Source organism: Phaenicophaeus curvirostris, chromosome 6 (assembly GCF_032191515.1).
Source record: "Phaenicophaeus curvirostris isolate KB17595 chromosome 6, BPBGC_Pcur_1.0, whole genome shotgun sequence".
NCBI lineage: Eukaryota > Metazoa > Chordata > Aves > Cuculiformes > Cuculidae > Phaenicophaeus > Phaenicophaeus curvirostris.
Window position 1 is genome coordinate 5,025,457 of NC_091397.1, and position 18,109 is coordinate 5,043,565.

General features: G+C 41.4%; 1 protein-coding gene across 4 annotated transcripts in view; it reads left to right on the plus strand.

Annotated features, from left to right (window-relative positions):
* Window positions 1-10,953, plus strand: part of CTDSPL (CTD small phosphatase like) — a 93,788-nt gene extending 82,835 nt beyond the window's left edge. For all 4 annotated transcript variants that reach the window (XM_069859230.1, XM_069859233.1, XM_069859232.1 and 1 more), the window contains 3 exons: window positions 2,424-2,516; window positions 4,129-4,314; window positions 6,598-10,953. In XM_069859230.1, the coding sequence (XP_069715331.1) occupies window positions 2,424-2,516; window positions 4,129-4,314; window positions 6,598-6,723 (405 nt within the window). In that variant the 3' untranslated portion in view covers window positions 6,724-10,953. The remainder of the gene's footprint in view (window positions 1-2,423; window positions 2,517-4,128; window positions 4,315-6,597) is intronic.
* Window positions 10,954-18,109: the final 7,156 nt, after the last annotated feature.

Consider the following 18,109-nt stretch of genomic DNA (forward strand, 5'->3'; position numbering starts at 1 on the left):
TTAAGGCAAAACAGCAAGAGAAACTCAAGTAGAGGAGGCTGAGGGTGCTGAGTGGTGGACCAAGAGATCTGATCTGCAGAAGGGAAACAGTACAACTTAAAATACTGCGCACTTAGGGCTAATACAGACCAGTTTAAGTATTAGGAGACCTCCAGGTTGCCGAAAGAGCGCGTATTGCAGATACTTGAAACTCCACTCCTGTCCTCAAGCCTATGGTTAAGGAGCTCTCATTCTGTAGCTGCTGGGTTGATTTACTGTATATTCTCTTTATGGAGGAGGTGGGTCGTGTTGCAAGCAGCAAAGTTCACATCCTTGGCTTGGAGTTTGTAATTACATGCCAAGCGGACATACTTCAACACAGGCATAGATAGGGATGGAGAATGAGGAAGAGACTTGTGACTTAAAACAGGTTTTAAAAGGGAAACGAATACTAGATTCCAGTACTAATTATCCAAGAATGATTTTAAGACTTTAAGGTGTCCCTTTTGTGCCTACAGAATAAGTGTAGGGATATAATTTAAGGCTAAAGAAGTAAGAACTTCTTATGAACTGTGGAGTTAAGGAGTAACTGGCGTACTGCCATCTTTTCTCTTGGACCTTATCTCTCTGGGTACACGAATGCAGAGCTATCTTTCTACCTGTGTCTTTAATAATTTGAAGATATAATTTGGAAAGGAAATACTACAGAACAACTTTGTATAGTAAGATTTAATTGAAGAATTAATTGCATTGTTCTAAGAGAGGAAATTACTTGGTTTATGCCTAGTGAAATACAGGAAGCTTTGCTGCAGTTATCTGGAAAGAGAGCAATGTTGAAGTGCATCTGTTAACTGTCTTTAATTCCTAAATGTCACATTTATTTAATGGATTGGTTAAGTAATGCTGTGGCTGTTTAAAAAATTAGAAATAAGTCTGGATTTTAAATTGTTAACTTTATCAAAGTTCAAGTGTATTACTTGAATTTGAGGGGCCAGATACAGTTTCATTAAATTTCGTAAAAATAATTTAAAGCAGGTCATGTCTTTGTGCTTTGAGCTAAAGTAAAGTTGAAAAGTAATTAATGTTTCTGCTGTGGTCATTAAGGTACAGCTCCATCATATGTGCTTTTAATAAAATTTTGCTTTCAGATTTAGGTTTTCAATTTCAGGTCCCAGTTACGCAACTTACTTTCTTTCTTGGCTAAAGGCTTTAATTGTTACACTCTTCAAGCTGGCATTTCTGTATTTTTTTTCCTTCAGGCTTTTTCTCTGGGTGCCTTGCAATTTTTTGCCTCTTTATTAATATGACTCTAGTAAAATATGTACCATTAACCTACTTCTACCTATGAAGAAAGAAATTCCTGAAATTGCAACAGTCTTGCAGTTTTTCCTATATTCTTTTCTAAGCCAGACTTCTCCACTTGAAACTTCCAGTATTAAGGTTTATTTGCCAAATGAAGAAGATAAAACGCTGCCAGTGTTTTCTCTCCAACTTTTAATCTAAGTGCAAACAAGATAGAAAAATATTTCTCAAGCAGACTCCCGTCTTCAGCTTCCCAGTATATTGTGAATTACTGAAAAGCTTTCTGAGCAGCAGTTATCTTGGTATTTTCTGTTGAACGCAAATAATCTTCCTTGCTCTGAAAAGCGAGGCGAGGAGGGTGTAATATCTTATTAATTGGGTTGTTGACAGTAGGCAGCCAAGCTTGCATGCGTGGTTGTCAGTGCAAAAGGGCAAGATAGCCTTGCTGAAACCAGGCGGCTCAAGAGGAGGAAGATGCTGAGATTTTTGCCATCTGTATGGTAAGGTCACAGTCGAAGACTATGTAGACTTTGCCACCGAACTTTGCAAGCAGCATTTGCTACACGTTCTTCATTGGGCTATGAAGATGTTTGCTGAACCCTCTCTGCAGAGCTGGGTGGCTGATGACTATCCATGGTGAGATACAGTACTGAGCGCCTGGAATTCAAAAAACTAAAGAATTGGCCACAGGAAGAAAATGGTTCCCTCTTGTGCAATTCCTGTCATCATAGCGGTTTCATCAGATTTATTCCTTCTCTAAAGCTCTTCAGGACTGGAGTCACCAGCACCAAAATCATTTCAGTTAGAGATCCAAATCCTCACTTCTTGAGAAGCCCTGCTGTCTCTCTTTGCCTCTAATGAGATTTTTCAAGAAGCATCACTCCAGATGATGCACAGTATTTCCAATTGCATAATCAGCATGGGTCTTGGCAGGCCCTGCATTCAAATTTCTCATTATTGGATGCCTACTTTTACCTTACATACTTCTTTTTTTTTTTCTTTCAACATTTCATTTGAACTGCTTCCATGTTAAATTTTGTTTCTTCAAGTTGTTAGGATTACAGAAGTGGTTTGAGTTCTTTTTTTTTTCCTTGCCTTTTGCCTTGAACGCTATTTGACCTGAACGGTTGTTATCATTCCAGGTTTATGTATTGAAACGACCACATGTGGATGAGTTTCTTCAGAGGATGGGAGAGCTCTTTGAATGTGTACTCTTCACAGCCAGTCTAGCCAAGGTTTGTTCCTCTCTTCACCTCGTTAGTCTTTACGGTGCTGGTCAGTGGACTTTTGGTTGGGTTTTCTATGGATAATTATTTCCACAGATGGTACTATCTTAATTTTTCCCCTTCTTTTCTGCTTCTTTGTCTGACAGTGTGTACTTTGTCTGCTAGTGTGTGGGTAAGTGTTTCCATGGTAACCGTCACATATGGGCTCGTCTCATAATGTAGCCTCCATGCATTGCTCATAATGCCAATATGAAAGGCTTACAAGTTACCATGGTTATAGTGAGAAATTAGAACAAATAGCATGTGAGTAAAGCAGTATATTAAAGCTGGGCATGAAATAAAATACACTGTACTTAACACTTTCTACATGATTAAGAGTGATTCAGAAATTTACTGCGTTTGAAAATTGGGAACACATTTTTGTTCTGTCGAGATGCGATTGCAATCTGGAGTTCAAAAATTAAACATTTTGTAAAGCTGGAAGCATCAACAGGAATATTTTGTGCCCTGTGGTCTCCAGTAGCTGTAGTACCTTGTAGGTAGTTTTGTGGTAGACATTACAGTAGTAGACATCTCAAGTTCTTCGCTTCTTTCAGTGTCCTGCATTTGTGGTGTCTTGTTCATATAATTATATTTATTTCTAAATAATACTCTAGCATAGTAAGTTTTACTCCACCCTAATGTAGAGGTGGTTGGACAGAACCCCATTTAAACTGCTTTATCAGTGGACTCTTTCCTATGTTCCTGTTTACTATGTTCTGTTCAACCACATTGTGAAAATCCTGAATAATAGGAGAATTTCATACTGCAGTTAGTTGTCCAGCAGTTCTCATAGGTGAGATAATTTATTTCAGCTTGAGTTTTCTTTCTCAATTTAAAATAAAGTTAAACCGTAACTCCAGTCCTGCAAAAATAAGTTATAATTGCTTATTTCAACTACGTGGTTATTTCATTTTCTGTTTTATTTGGATGCTTTTCCTTAAACAGTTTGTTGGATTTGAAGCTGTGCCTCACTTAAAGTATTATCTTACATATAAATGAGAATTTCCCAGTATTGTACATGGGTGTTTTTCCTAATAACATGTTTGTTTGATCTCTATGGCCCAATTATACAATTTGGTAATCTTACATTTCATATTGACCCAGTCACTCCAAGGGCATCATTTGAAAAAGCTACAGCAAGCTCGGATACGTTCATTGCAGTTTATCTTCAGAGGCACATGGAAATTAATTGGCTGTGGAAATGGCTTCATATGGATTTTCTGTTAGCATTGGCTGGTTTTATGGTAATGTTAGGTGAGATCTTTGGATCCATCAACTTCTAGGTAACTCCAAGGGTAACTGTAAGTTGGCCCTAGGAATAAAACCTAATCAATAAATCACGGCAAACATTAGAGTGCAAGTTACCATTCCATAGAAAGATAACTGTCCTACTTTTCTGTTATCTCTCCCTTAATCGCGTCAGGTTTCCAGGCATGTAAGTTAATTAACAACGAGCAGGGAAGAAAATGAAGAAAGGGTATTTTATCTGAAATGATTTTGTGTCCCTTCTTTGTATAGTTCTGTGAATCGGCCTTATCTGCACATTGCTAACTTCATGTTTCTGCCTTCTATTTTTAAGTATGCAGACCCAGTAGCCGACTTACTGGATCGCTGGGGTGTGTTCAGGGCAAGGCTATTTAGAGAATCCTGTGTTTTCCACCGAGGAAATTATGTGAAGGATCTGAGTCGTCTGGGACGTGAGCTGAGTAAAGTTATTATAGTGGATAATTCTCCTGCATCTTACATCTTCCATCCCGAAAATGCAGTAAGTATTCTTACTATTCGAAGTACTCAAGCATAACTGCGTCCCTGTACTTTCTGATTCAGAAAATAGCCTTTCAGAATGCTAACTATTCTTAGTTTCTGTATTTTCTGCAGGTAGGTTCTGGTATTCACTGCCAAATGGTGAACGACTAGAGCAAACTGATCTTGACAGCGTGTCAGTCGTGACTGTTCATCTGCTTTCAGGTTTAGCTTTTGGCATGAAGTCCATCAGTTCTGAGAAATGCCAAGCAGTGTAGAACCTGAATAACTAACCTAGCTCTAAAAAGCAAAGCTGCCCTCCAGCGTAGTTTTTGTTCTTTGGAGTGGTGATTACAGACAGAATGGTTTACTTGAACTGCTCTTAGTACTCCATCTTTTTTCATTGTGAGAATGAAAATATTTATTATACAAGATAATTAATGCTTTACTGGTTGCTGTCTGAGTTCTGTGTTTGTAGCTAAGTGGAAATAAAAAATCAAGGTCTTGTTGTGTTGTTAGGCTTCTTTAAGTATTTTGGTTATAACTCGCTTCATAATTAGAAATGTTAGTCAACAAGTTCATCAAGTTTTAGGAATAAGGATAAAAGGCAGCAGTACTTCAAGGGAGAATAATTAGGAGCAATGCACTTTTTCACTGTGTGTTTCATATCAGCTCCAGACGCTGTGATGGAATGGTCTGGCGCTTGCTCCATCCATTGCTGCCGTCAGTACAGATGCTCACATCTGGTTTGTAGCTGCCAGGATAGCAAGCTGGAACTCCCCTTAAGTCTGCTGACTTTTAAAGACCAGGCTGTGCAATGTTTTCTTTGATGTTTTTCGGCTGCCTTTTTCGTGAACTGTTAAAATTAATGTATGAAATTTTTATCAGGAGCACTTTTTAGTATAGTCCTCCCTCTCCGGAATAGTGTTTTTTTTAAGTTCAGCTATTTATCTTGCAGCAGTCAGCTTTTAAATTCAGATTTTAAGACTGATGCCTTAAGTGATTGGGTAAAAACATTTTTCTGGTTGGTGCCACACGTGGTTTAAAGTTGCTATTTATAATAACCAGGAGCTGTAGCTCTAATTTATGTTCATGATTAGAATTAAAAACCTGATCCAGATCATCACTTGGTATCTCGGAATTCAGTGCCAAGAAAATAATGAGCTGTAGAAATTTGGGAGTTGAAATTAAGAGCCTTGTCAGAGTGGTTTAATCGTGTATAGGAAAGTGGTGCTAGCTGATATTTGAGTCTCTGCAGAAACCAGAGCTTGTAACAAGATCCAAGATAGTCTTTTAAAGACCTCGGTATACTACCATAGTGAAGGCACACAGATCTCCTTCTCCAAATCCAGCCTACATGTTTAAAAAGTGTTGTTATATGCGTTATTTTCTGAACCTGCTCTTAAGATGTTATATTTTAATCAGAGAATTGCTCTTTACTCACTCTTTAAATATTTCCTCTGCAACCTCATGCCAGAAGGGGTTGTTGCTGCATGCCTGTGTTTAGTGACTCACACCAACAATACTTAGAGGGGAAAAAAAAGGCTTGCCAGTAAATAAAGTGTCAGTACTGCTTCATAACCTGTATCTTCTTTTCAGTCTATTCTGAATATCAAGGAAGCAGAGCAAATTAAGTGGTCAAGTATTGGGTCATGTAGGTTACCTGGATGTATAGGAGAAAGTCAGCTGTGTCTCTGCTGTTTTACACTTGGATTTGATGTTGATGTTGCGTACTAGAAAATGTGAGCTTGAACCTGGTGCTCCACTTGAGTGCTATTCATGGAGTCATAGAATGATTTGGACTGGAAGGGACCTTAAAGATCATCCAATTCCAAGCCCCTGTCATGGTCAGAGACACCTTCCACTTGACCAGGTTGCTCAGAGCCCCATCCAACCTGGCCTTGAGCACCTCCAGGAATGGGGCATCCACAACTTCTCTGGGCAACCTGTGCCAGTGCTTCACCACCCTCACAATAAAAAATTTCTTCCTAATGTCTAATCTAAACCTCCGCTCTTCCAGCGTAAAGCTGTTCCCCATTGTTCCATCCCTGCACTCCCTGATAAGGAGCCCTTCCCCAGCTTTCCTGGAGGCCCCCTTTTAGTACTGGAATGCTGCTACAAGGCCTCCCCCAGCCTGTCCTCATAGAGGAGGTGCTCCAGGCCTTGGATCATCTTTGTAGCCTCCTCTGGACTTGCAATTTTCCTTACTCTGACAGCTATGAGTATTACAGAATATCTACAGAGGCAAACCTATGTTCTTCACATCATGAACTCATCTTACTGTTTATTGATTGCTTTGTTTCAGGTGCCTGTGCAGTCCTGGTTTGATGACATGACAGACACAGAGCTGCTAGATCTTATTCCTTTCTTTGAAGGACTAAGCAAAGAGGAAGAAGTTTACAGTATGCTTCATAAACTCTGCAACAGGTAGCCCTTAACATTGACTGACTTCTGCTACTCGATTGCAGTTGCCAGAGGCTGTCTCCAGCTTTTTCAGCTCTTTCAAATGTAAGTTTTGGGGAGGTCACCCCTGTCAGAAGTGCTACTCCTTGATCTTCCTGTTACATTGGACACAAAGGACAATCATGAGTGATGCTATTAAGCCTTCAGAAGCCTGACTCCTAAAGTCACGTGTTCAGACTACTTTTTTAAAGGAAAAACAAAACAAAGAAGCTATTTTAAATGGGACTCTTTTAATGAATTTCATAAATGGACATCTTTTACTGGATCAGCTTTTCTTAAAACATGCCAAAAAAGAAGCTTGTATTTCAGCAGTTGAATTTCTCTCCCTTTCTTCCCCTCCCACTATGCAGACAATTTTACCCCCCTGCTTAGAGCAGTTGACCTGACTCTGATTTTTTTCTTACAGAATGAAGTGCCTTTTTGAATGTTATTTTAAGATAAAAATTCATTTTTGTATAAGGCGTATTTCCAGACATCTTTTAGTCTTGTATTGTCTAAATGCTTTAAAAGGAAAAAGGAAAAAAAAATTTATAGAGCACTGTAATATATAACAAAGGAAAAAGTTGAAACAAAGATGCTGGGTTCCTGTCTCCACAATGACATTGAGTTGTATTACATTTTGTCATGCTCAGAAGGTTTAAGCATGGGAGGGATGATTTCAGCTAATTACGTGGTTGTTTCACTGATGTGACTTTGGGCACAGTTTTGAACATATCTGCAGTTGTTTGATTATTGGGGAATGATGGACTTGAGAAAACAAGGTGGCTAATAGATCTAAAGCACCTTTTATTCTAGACAGATTAAGTTCTATCGTCTCTGCTTACGCACAACTGCCATGCCTCTCATTTTTTGGAAAATCATTATCTTGGGGAAATAGGGAGGAGATCTATTTATTAGTTTAAGATTCTTTTCTTAAGAAAAATACCCATCTGGGTAAGCTGGATCTGTATTGAGCTGTTTGGAGTACTTTTTTCTTTTAATTGCTGCTACTGTATACTCACCAAATGGAGTTGACCATCGGCTGTTATACTGTTTTTGCCACTGTGCCTGTGCTATGAAACATTTTCTGTAAGCTGCAAACTTGGGCAATAAATAAAATGCAGGCTCCATAACCCACCCCTACAGATTAATCCTACGGTATCTGATATACCAGAGAACTCAGTTAAAGGTGACCTGCAAAGGAATGTTATATATTTTCAAATTGGGATGAGGCCTTTTCCTTTCTTTGGTATATAAAAATGCAAGAAGTATTTTTGCCCACATCTCTGTTTAGTGTTTCTCCTTCCTCAAGGTGTAAGGTACAGACCTAGAGCTTTCCCAAATCTTGCTAGAAGGGCAGAAGCTAACTAGCTTAGATTTAAATGGGGTCCTCTAGCTTTAGAGTTGAGTAAGTCTCATCTCTGAATTGGAGAACCTGCTTAGCATCTTCTGTAGTACCATGGGTACCCTTTCAAAAGAATAACTTTTAAATATTTTGAGCCTTTGAAGAACAAGGCACACATTTTTTCTTTCCTTTCCAGTGTCACCTTTTAATTCCTTTCCACGACAGAAATCTACAAGCATAAAAATTACAGCTCTGTTTGGCTGTCATCAGAGAAAAATAAATGGAATAGTTGGTGCTTCTTATTAGCCTAGTGCTAAGTTCTGAATTCAGACCCCTTTGCCTTTTCTGTTTTTTCCTCAAAGTCTTGACGACTTGGAAAAAAATTTTTTGCGATGGACTTGGATTGTCATCCTCGTCTAAAGCATTGGTGAAGCAGCTTAACAAATCCATTCATAGAAGGGCAGGCCAGCCTCCACAGGCAGTGAGTAGATTGTCGTAGGTGCAGTATAAAACCGAAAGGTGACTTGCCCCCTTGCAGTGCAGCTGTGCTCCAGCTGCTCGCCGTGTCCGGTAGCGAGGGATGTTCAGGGCAGTCCTGTGACACTCGTGAGTCTGTACGGCATCACCCTTTTGTTTTCTTACCAGCTGGCGTTACCTTAGTACTGTATAACTCTGTGCCACAACAAAAGATAAAACTGTCAAATTTTAAGGCCTATGTGGTTTGGAAAATGGGAAAAGAAAAAAAAAAAAAAGACGTATGGATTCTGGTTAGTCCATTAACGTTTACTTTCAGTTTAAGATGATTTAATTTTGTATTTGACGTCAGAGTAATGAAACTGTAAGCTGCCAAAAAGTTGTTCTCTGAGCAGTATTTTCAACTGTGTTTGTAGCTCCTAGGCTTCAAAACCAGTTTGCAGGGAAGTATTCAGGGTGTAGTTAGATGTGCAGGTATGATAGGAATGGCTGAAAAAAATTCAAAGATTTTCTCACTAGCATTAGACCAAACAATTTTCCAATTAGACAATAAATAACCCCACTGAGGCATTGCCATTTAACGGTTGTGACCTCTTGTATGGGAGACGAACCATGTCATCAGTGTGCATTTATGAAAGCAGCGATTTCATGAACCAGTTGCCTTAAGTCTGTGAATGAATGTTGATTATTAAAGTGTCTTGTATTGTTTTAAAATCCACATATAATGGACAACTGAACTTCTGCACCAGCTTCTGGAAGAACGGTTCTGATGTTCTGTACAACTATGCTTGTTCTGTGTTTATTTAGGCTCTTGAAATCCACAAATTTCAAAAAAAACCTTATTTTAACTTAATATACATCATTAAAGTGACACTTGGTGACAATATAAAGGCAAAAAGCTTACTAGCAGACATCAAAACTGTGTTTTCCATAACTTCTGATTATTAATTTTTTTTCCTCATTCCCATTGAAATAAAATTTGGAATGCTCTGCAGTCAGGTTTGGACTTCCCTAGGTATTCAGATTTGGCCAAGGGGATCAGATTCTTTTAGTTGTTTATGTTAACACTATCATTGTACTTGAAGTTTCAAGTTGTAAGATTGCGTGGATATACATAGGCTATATATTTAGAGTTTCTAGATTTTAACAAAGCAATATAGTTCTGTCCATAAAGCCAGAGAAAGGAGCAGAATGTTTGTAAAAGTCACAATACGGGTATTTGATTCTATTTTAAATACAAGATTTTAAACTATAAAACAAGAAAAAATAGTTATTTCTTAAATCTCTTGCATATTTTGAAGTGCGTGCAGGTCACCAGGGCTGTTGTAAACCCTGGATTTCAGTTCTGTTTCTGGGTATTATAGAAGTATTGAGGTGTCTTTTCCACTTGGTCATTTCAGCTAAAGAAATGCTGCCTGGCCTGAAGTTCTGTTGTCCTTTTTATGTTGGGTTAAAAAAGGTTTTTTGCCTGTATAGGTATTTTTAAATTAAACTGTAAGGCAGAATGCCTTCGATTCTTGAAATTCAACTGAAGTGTTAGGATTAAATTGCCATTTGTAAACTAGGGCTGTGCGCGGAACACTTGTTAACCGCCAGGAAGCACGGCAGGGTTTGAATGGAAGGTCGGAGCAAATGTACCATATTGCTGTGTTCATTTAGGTAGCTTTGGAAGAATAATTTGTCTATTTGTTTTGCCCTTTAATCTTCTTTTAAACAGCAAAGTTCTAGACGGAAGAAACTCAACACCTGAAGAGATTTGGTTATCGGTGTACGCAATCACTTTATCACAGTGTGATTTGATTAGACTGGCTGGGGACAATAAAGTATCGAAATGACACCGGTGTGTGCTGATGTTGCAGATTTTGAAATGTCAGTGTAAAACAAATCTGTAGCTCTATAATTTACAAACACGTAATCCTATGTTTTACAGATTCTTTTTCAACTAATAAAACACAGAACCGCACAGCCCTATTTGTAAAACAAAACCAAGTTTGTGCCTCTGATTTCCAAGGTGCTGTGATGTTAATGCTTTTGTGGGGCGAGGAGGGCAGGCGAGGCTTGCGTGGGGCAACCGCTTCAAAATCTCCGGGCTAACTATGCAAAACCAGCTGTCAGTTTTCTGTTTCACATTATGTTGTAAAAATCCAGCTGACTTTTCTTCTTTCTTGTTAAATTGAGGACTTCTTAACAGAGGAGTAAGCAATGGAAATGTTTTTTTCTTCCTTCAATTTTTTTTTTTCCCTAATAATGGAGCTGTTTACACTTTAATGCAATGAACAATCCAGCGATACTTGAGAAACACTACGGATACCGTGTGAGTGTTTGCAGGAGAGAGAAGTGTTGTCAATCAGGTATTGAATGGTTTCTTTACTGTCACAAATAAAAAATTTTAACAATATAGCTCCTTGTGCATGTAATACTTCTCTGGGAAACAGAATTTCTGCACTTCTTCAGTAATAGGCACCGCCCTAATCTCACAGGGATTTTAATCCTGCTAATGCACATCCGTGTTGGACAGTAAGTCACCCCTCTCTCCTCCAGTCTCCTCCCCCTCTCCTCTTTTTAAGTCATGTATAGGGGTCCTCATTGACTGCGCTGACACCTGCTTGTGCAAACAGAGCTGATGAACTACTGATGAACTCTGCTAAATAAATTGGTGGTGACTCTGGCAGATGTTCCAGCTATTTAGATCGCTTGGATGAGATCATACAATAATTTGTTCAAGTCTCAAAGCTGTGTGACTTCTTTTGAAGGGCTTACTTCAGCTACTTGAATAGCTGTTCTTAACATCACTGCCATATCCAAATGAATATCTGAATAAAGCACTTTATTTGGTTGGAAAGTCTATTTTGGAGCTTTTTATCTGACACAGTAAGACTTAGGCAGAGCCTTCCTTTCTAGGAAAATGCACATATTATTAATTCTTCATGAGCAGAACACCTCAGGCCAGTTAGAATAAGCAGCTGGCTCGGGATAGCATATTACTTACAATTAAATATACCATTTAGTTATTCGTGTGATCGGTTGGAGTGACCCAGACTGCCTTTACCTTGTACACGTGGGCTGGGGGCTTTGATTTTAGTTTTCTTGGATTCTTTTTTTAATTTAACCAGTCTTCCTAGCTGCTACTTAAGAGAAAGATGCGTTTCTTTCACTCAGTAAAACAAGCATTTCAAAATTCATAAAACAGCTCATTTCTAGTGGTAAGAAAGATACCGTTGTTCTATCTCAGCTGATTGAAAGTGTTTGAAAATGGAATACGCTGTAGTCTGTATCAGTATATGCTTTCCAGTCTCTTCTATTTTTCCCTCTTTTTATTGTGCTCTGACTTAGAAGGAAAGCCGGCTGCTCTGAAATTCCCTCCAAGATGGGATGGGGCTCTTGCAAGTGGGCTGCAGCTCCAGGGGATTCTGCAATCTCCAGCAGTTTTCCTGGCAAGCACCCTTCGCCATCCAGACTTCCCACCAACCCAGCTCTGCTGGCAGGAGACCAGGCAGAGTTCTGGACTCCTCTGTTGGTTCTGCTGGAGCTGCTGGAAAAATACATGATCCTTGGGTAATATATTGGTTTGGACAGGTTGGCAAACTTCAACTTGAAAAGCTTCCAGGCGTGTTTTGTCTAAATCAGTCTCCAGTGCTGTTTTGAAGGGAGCTGTGCTGAGGAGCAGGTTGTCCTGAAGTGCCTAATGCCACATTCATCTGATTTACCATGGATTTTAATGGCACATTCTAGGTTTACAGTTGGACTTGATGCTCTTAAAGGTCTTTTCCAACCTAAACAATTCTGTGATTGTGTGATCTGCATTGCTGAAGCACAGGACTTTAGTATTGGCTCAGTAAAGTAGGTCTGTATCTGTAATTACACACCTTCCCGAAGAGCATTTTAAAAAGGTTGGATTTGGTCATCGCTTAACTCAGCAGAAAACTGAATTTTGGAGGTGAGACTGTGTCAGTTTGGCTGTACCCCCTGGCCCATGTGCAGCAGTTCTCCCTCCCACTGTGCTGCTCTTTGCAACGGGCAATCATTTAATTTTGCAACTGCCTTTTAATTTAGTGATGTAGACACATTTGATCAGGATGTGAATTGCAGGAAGATGCTGGACAAAGAAATGAACCACAGCTGGCCCCCATCAGCCAGAGCAGTCAGCTCAGGCTGGATTCCAGCTAGGACAAGGCTCTTGCTACTTGAAGATGAACAGAGGAGTCACCATTAAGCCAGAAACCTGTGACGTCCCCCAAGAACTCCTTCTAGATAAGGCGGTCTTATCGTTTTGTTCATACAAACACAAGGTACACCACCGTTTCAATAAACTGCACTCAGGGAGTCTGAGGGTGGTTGGAGGAGTTTCTGGTTTGACAATGGGTTGTTTGTCAGATTTTACGATGAAAACAAAATCTCTTTACAATGTGATATTTGTGATTTCTTTACATCCTTTGATTCAGTTTGACAAATGTTTTTTTTCATCCTTTTTGTGTCTGATAATGCGTATAGTTAAGGACCAGCCCCAGAAATGCCCCTCTCCCTCCATGTGCCATTCTCCTTGGAGGGAGGAAGCAAAGACTTCATAGAACTGGGCCACAAAGTTCTTGTTCCATCCTTGTCCCAACTCTTTGGACTTGCTGGGCTTTAATAAACCTGAAAGCCTTGGCTGCTAAGCATCAGGGGCTCCTTCCTCTAGCCGACTATCTGGCAGGTAGGTTCAATTATCATGATTTTTTTTGTGCTAACCTGCTGGGATTTGAATTAAACAATCTTGCTGCTCCCAAAGCAACTGAAGCCTGTACAGAAGCTGGAGATGAGAAAGCCAGATCCTGGATTCTGGGAAGGGATAAAATTCTGGGAGAAAACAAATTATGCCAACTGGCGGGGTCTCCTACATGACTTTGTGTTTGTTCCTGCATGTAGCATCTCTCAAACCGCATTAACGGCACCTCCAAAGCAGCAGGTTGATTCCTCACAGATAAATGAGGGCACGGGAGCAGGTTAGGTGGGACATCACAGAAATGCCCGTAGTGAGTACATCCATGAGTGGCGATTTTGAGCAGGTGACGTGATCATGGTCTCGGGTTGACTAGAGGTGACCACTCCACTGTCAAACAACATTTAACCTCTGGGGGAACTGTGGGAGCTGCCTTTTACTTGAGTTGGATTGGTTCAAGGTGACCAATATAAAGCTTTTTTTTCACCTGATGCACATCTCCAAGTTGGGTCTTCAGGCCCAACGTGGTACCTACCGTGTAGGTAAGTATCACGTTGAAGAAGTTTGGTGTAAATAAAGCACATGGGAGGAGATGAACCCACAGAAATATGTGAGTCTGCTATAGTTTCATGTATGTTTTTACACCTGGTTACTATTTGCCACACTGTGACAGGGTAAGAGCCGTAGATACAGGTAAAATTTATGCGTATGTTTAAGGATCTGAAATTTTGGGGCATAACGTCTTGTGTCTTGGGCCACTTTGTTCCTTCATGAGCACTTATGAGAAGATTTTTGTTGAGACCTAAGCCCATTTCAGGCTTAGTGAGGCCAAGTGCTGTGTGAGAGTAGAGTTGAGACTGAGCACGTACAGGTCCTGCCCTTGGTTCTGCACCACAAGCTCCGTGACCCTTAATCTTCCATTTCATATTTTCTTTAAATATTGAGTGGAGCCTTGATGTCATCTGAATCCTATGTAACACATCTTGATAATTCACTTATGGCAGGTTTAAATGAACAGTAGTTCACTGGCCTGATCTCTAATCTTCTGAATAGATCTTGAAATAATAACCAGAGGGATGCAAACAAGTATTTGGGATGATGGTGGTTGCAGAAGGGAAATGGACTGTTGCATCCTGGAGATGAGGATGAGCAGGCAGAAAGGATCTAGGGGATGTCTGGGGTGACTTTGGGGTGCTAGACTGTGGTGAACCAAGCTGGAGCATGGTCTGGTGATGGGTGCACTTGGCTTTTATAAATCCCTGATCAAAGTTTTATGAAAATGAAGAGGGTTTTAAAGGCTTGGGCCATGCAAGGCTTGGTCACACCACGAGATGGTGCAGATGTGCAGCTTTGGCTTTTAAAGGCACCGTAAAGGAAATTTAAAAGACCTTGTCTCAAGTTAAAACATCACCACAGCTTCAGGATCTGAATCTCCTGCCAGGGTTTCACTTCAAAGCCCCACAGACAACGCCTTTCTTCAGCTAAAAGTCTCTCAGCATTCATGAGGCTATTTCTCCATTTGCCCAATGAATGCTGAGTTTCCTTTGCAAAAGGAATCATAGAATCATAGAAGGCTTTGGGTTGGAAGGGACCATAGAGATTATCCAGTTCCAACCTCCTGTGATGGGCAGAGGCCTTGAACACCCCAGGGATGGGGCATCCACAACTTCCCTGAGCGACCTGTTTCAGTGTCTCACCACTCTCATAGTGAAGAATTTCTAGTCTAAATCTGCCCCCCTCCAATTTAAAACCATTCCCCCTTGTCCTGTCCCTCCACGCCCTCGTAAAAAGTCCCTTCTCAGCTTTCTTGTATGCCCGTTTCAGGTACTGGAAATGGTGTCTCCACAACTGACTACAGGATAGGCAAGGATTTGTGATAATTTTACCTAGTGATTATTTTTTCTTCCATGAAAATGCAGAGTTGTACAGTCAGTGCATCAAAAATAAAGAGGGAAATTAGTATTTATCAAATAATTGAGTTGTTACACCTTCCCTGATGTGGTAAACCTTTTTTTCCTCCAAAAGTTTTGCTGCTAACCTTCCTTTCTTTTTACAGCAACACCATTTAGAATTGTTTGGGATTTGGCTGAAGTACATCACGAGGGCTGTGGACAAATGTTAAATCTCCAGGAGGCAGGAGAAAAAAATAAAGGAAGGAATGCGGTGCCAAGCTGGCAGGTGTGTAACAAGGCCTGGCTCCCCGTGCCTCTTCCCCTTCCCCGCTGGCACGACGCGCTGAGCCGTGCACAATGCGCGGGGTGAGAAGGGGCAGCAGCCGGTGAGGGGAAGGCTTGAGGCCCGGCCAGAAAGGCTGCATCTGCCCGGGAATGGACCAAACCTTCAGGGTGGCATCTCCCCCTTAGGGCATCATCTCATTTCACGTGCCCAACGCTCTTGTTTGCTGCAAGAAGGTGGGTTTGCAACCTGTAAGCCTCTCTTGCAGCCCATCAGTGGCATCCTGGCTTGTATCAGAAACGGTGTGGCCAGCAGGGCCAGGGAGGTTCTTCTCCCTCTGGACACGGCACTGGTGAGACCGCTCCTCGAATCCTGTGTTCAGTTCTGGGCCCCTCACCACAAGAAGGATGTTGAGGCTCTGGAGCAAGTCCAGAGAAGAGCAACAAAACCGGTAAAGGGGCTGGAGAACAGGCCTTACGAGAAGCAGCTGAGAGAGCTGGGGGTGTTTAGCCTTGAGAAGAGGAGTCTGAGGGGAGACCTCATTGCTCTCTACAACTGCCTGAAAGGAGGTTGTGGAGAGGAGGGTGCTGGCCTCTTCTCCAAAGTGACAGGGGACAGGACGAGAGGGAATGGCCTCAAGCTCCAACAGGGGAGGTTTAGGCTGGACATCAGGAAAAAAATTTTCACAGAAAGGGTCATTGGGCACTGGAACAGGCTGCCCAGGGAGGTGGTTGAGTCACCTTCCCTGGAGAGGTTTAAAAGACAGGTGGATGAGGTACTGAGGGGCATGGTTTGAATTTGAATTAAAGGGAGAAAAATTCCTTGAGAGGTGTCTCTAAACCTCTATGATGATATACCATGTGCTAGGGAAAATGTCAGGCCCCGGTTAATGACTTGATGTTAAACACGGCTCTGATCTCTCCTACATCCTTGAATCATTTCAGTTGCTCAGATGCTGTTGGGTGACAGGCGCTTCTCACCGTCATTCCAATAGAAAGGAAGGATGTTATCTGAGTTCCCATTGCCTGAGGGATAAAAAAAAATCTACAAATAATATGTTTCCTTATATCTTCTCTAAAGGCTGCATCCTTGTGTCATTTGATTCCATACCACCCAGGATCTCCTGAAAATCCACGCTCTGGGAGCTGGGGGATTGTTGCTTTTCCTCTGTCTGTGGTGACTCAGCTGCACGCAACAAAGGGAATCAGTTTTGCTGGCTGCTTCAGATTGTCTAAATTTCAGCTTCCCAGAATATCAAGTTTTTTCTTTTAACCGCTTCTTCATAACAGGGTTGGCAGCTCTGAAGCTTTCTTGCTACGTTGTTTAAAATAATGAATTTGATGCACTGACAGGCTGGATTGCACAGGCACTGGTTTTGCGTGGTCTCACCCACTTTTAGGGATCTCACCCTCCAAAATGGGTATCAGCTCCATCCTGGAGACAGAAGAGTTGAAGCAGAGCGACTAATTCATCATAATAGCGGGTTCTCTCCCCTAATATCCTTTTCAGCTTTAGAGCAGATACCCCAAGAACTATTGTGTGATATTAATGAAGCAGAAATCAGATCATTACGATCAGCCGTAATTAAAGAGAATGGCAGCTCATCCTCCAGCGAGACGAGCAGTTTGATAAATGTACAGAAGCACTCCAGTAAATGAAGCGGTTCAGGATCTGATGAAACTTAACCCAGAGCGAAGTGAAACACAGGTTATCTGCCAAGACAGTCAACCGGGTGGGAAATCAAAGTGGTTTATGAGTCTCTCTGCCTTCAGAGCAGGAAAAGGTAGTCACTGTTTTGTGTTCTTCAGCAGCCTTGTAGGAAAGGCTGTGTTAGAAAGGGGAGTGCTCCATTGAGAGGCAACGTACCTGTTTTATAGATTAGAACACTGTCATTCTTTACTAGACTGAGTCAGGCTGCCCAGGGAGGTGGTTGAGTCGCCTTCCCTGGAGGTGTTTAAGGCACAGGTGGGTGAGGTGCTACGGGACATGGTTTAGTGTTTGATAGGAATGGTTGGACTCGATGATCCGGTGGGTCTCTTCCAACCTGGTAGTTCTGTGATTCTGTGATTCTATGTCTGATTTCCAGGTCCTCACAGCCTTGCAGCCCTGACTGGGGGAGCAAGGACAACTCCAACAGCAGGCAACTCTTCTCCGTCTCAATAGGAGAACATCATCCTCTCAGCTCTGCAGCTGTGGTGCATGAATCCACATCCAGTGCCATGGCCTGTGCTTTGGTAATGCTGAAGAGCCGAAGTGAAGAGGGAAGACTATTCTTAAGGCCTGGTCTTGCTTGCACCTCTACACGCTGCCATTGCATCAGCTTTGGTTTGGAACTAAGCCTGAGTCACTCAGATTGTGCTCAGGTAAGAGCCAAGTGCTAGAACAACTTGGGTTCACTGAGAAAAATAAATTGTTTGCGTTCTGGTATAAAACCACAAAACATCTCCTGTCTCTGCTTCTCCACAGGTATTGACTCCAGATGCAGCACGGATTCTTGAGGTGGCCCATCCACCAGGCTTTACAAGCCTCCCACCTCTCGCCTCATGATAGGGGATTGCTCTTGATGATTGTTTTCAACAGAAGATACTGGTCTTGAATGGCATCATGGAGTCCAGAGTGAACTTGGGTCCTGAGTGAGCCTCGGCTGAAGTTACCAAATCGCCTTGATTGAATATGATAGTT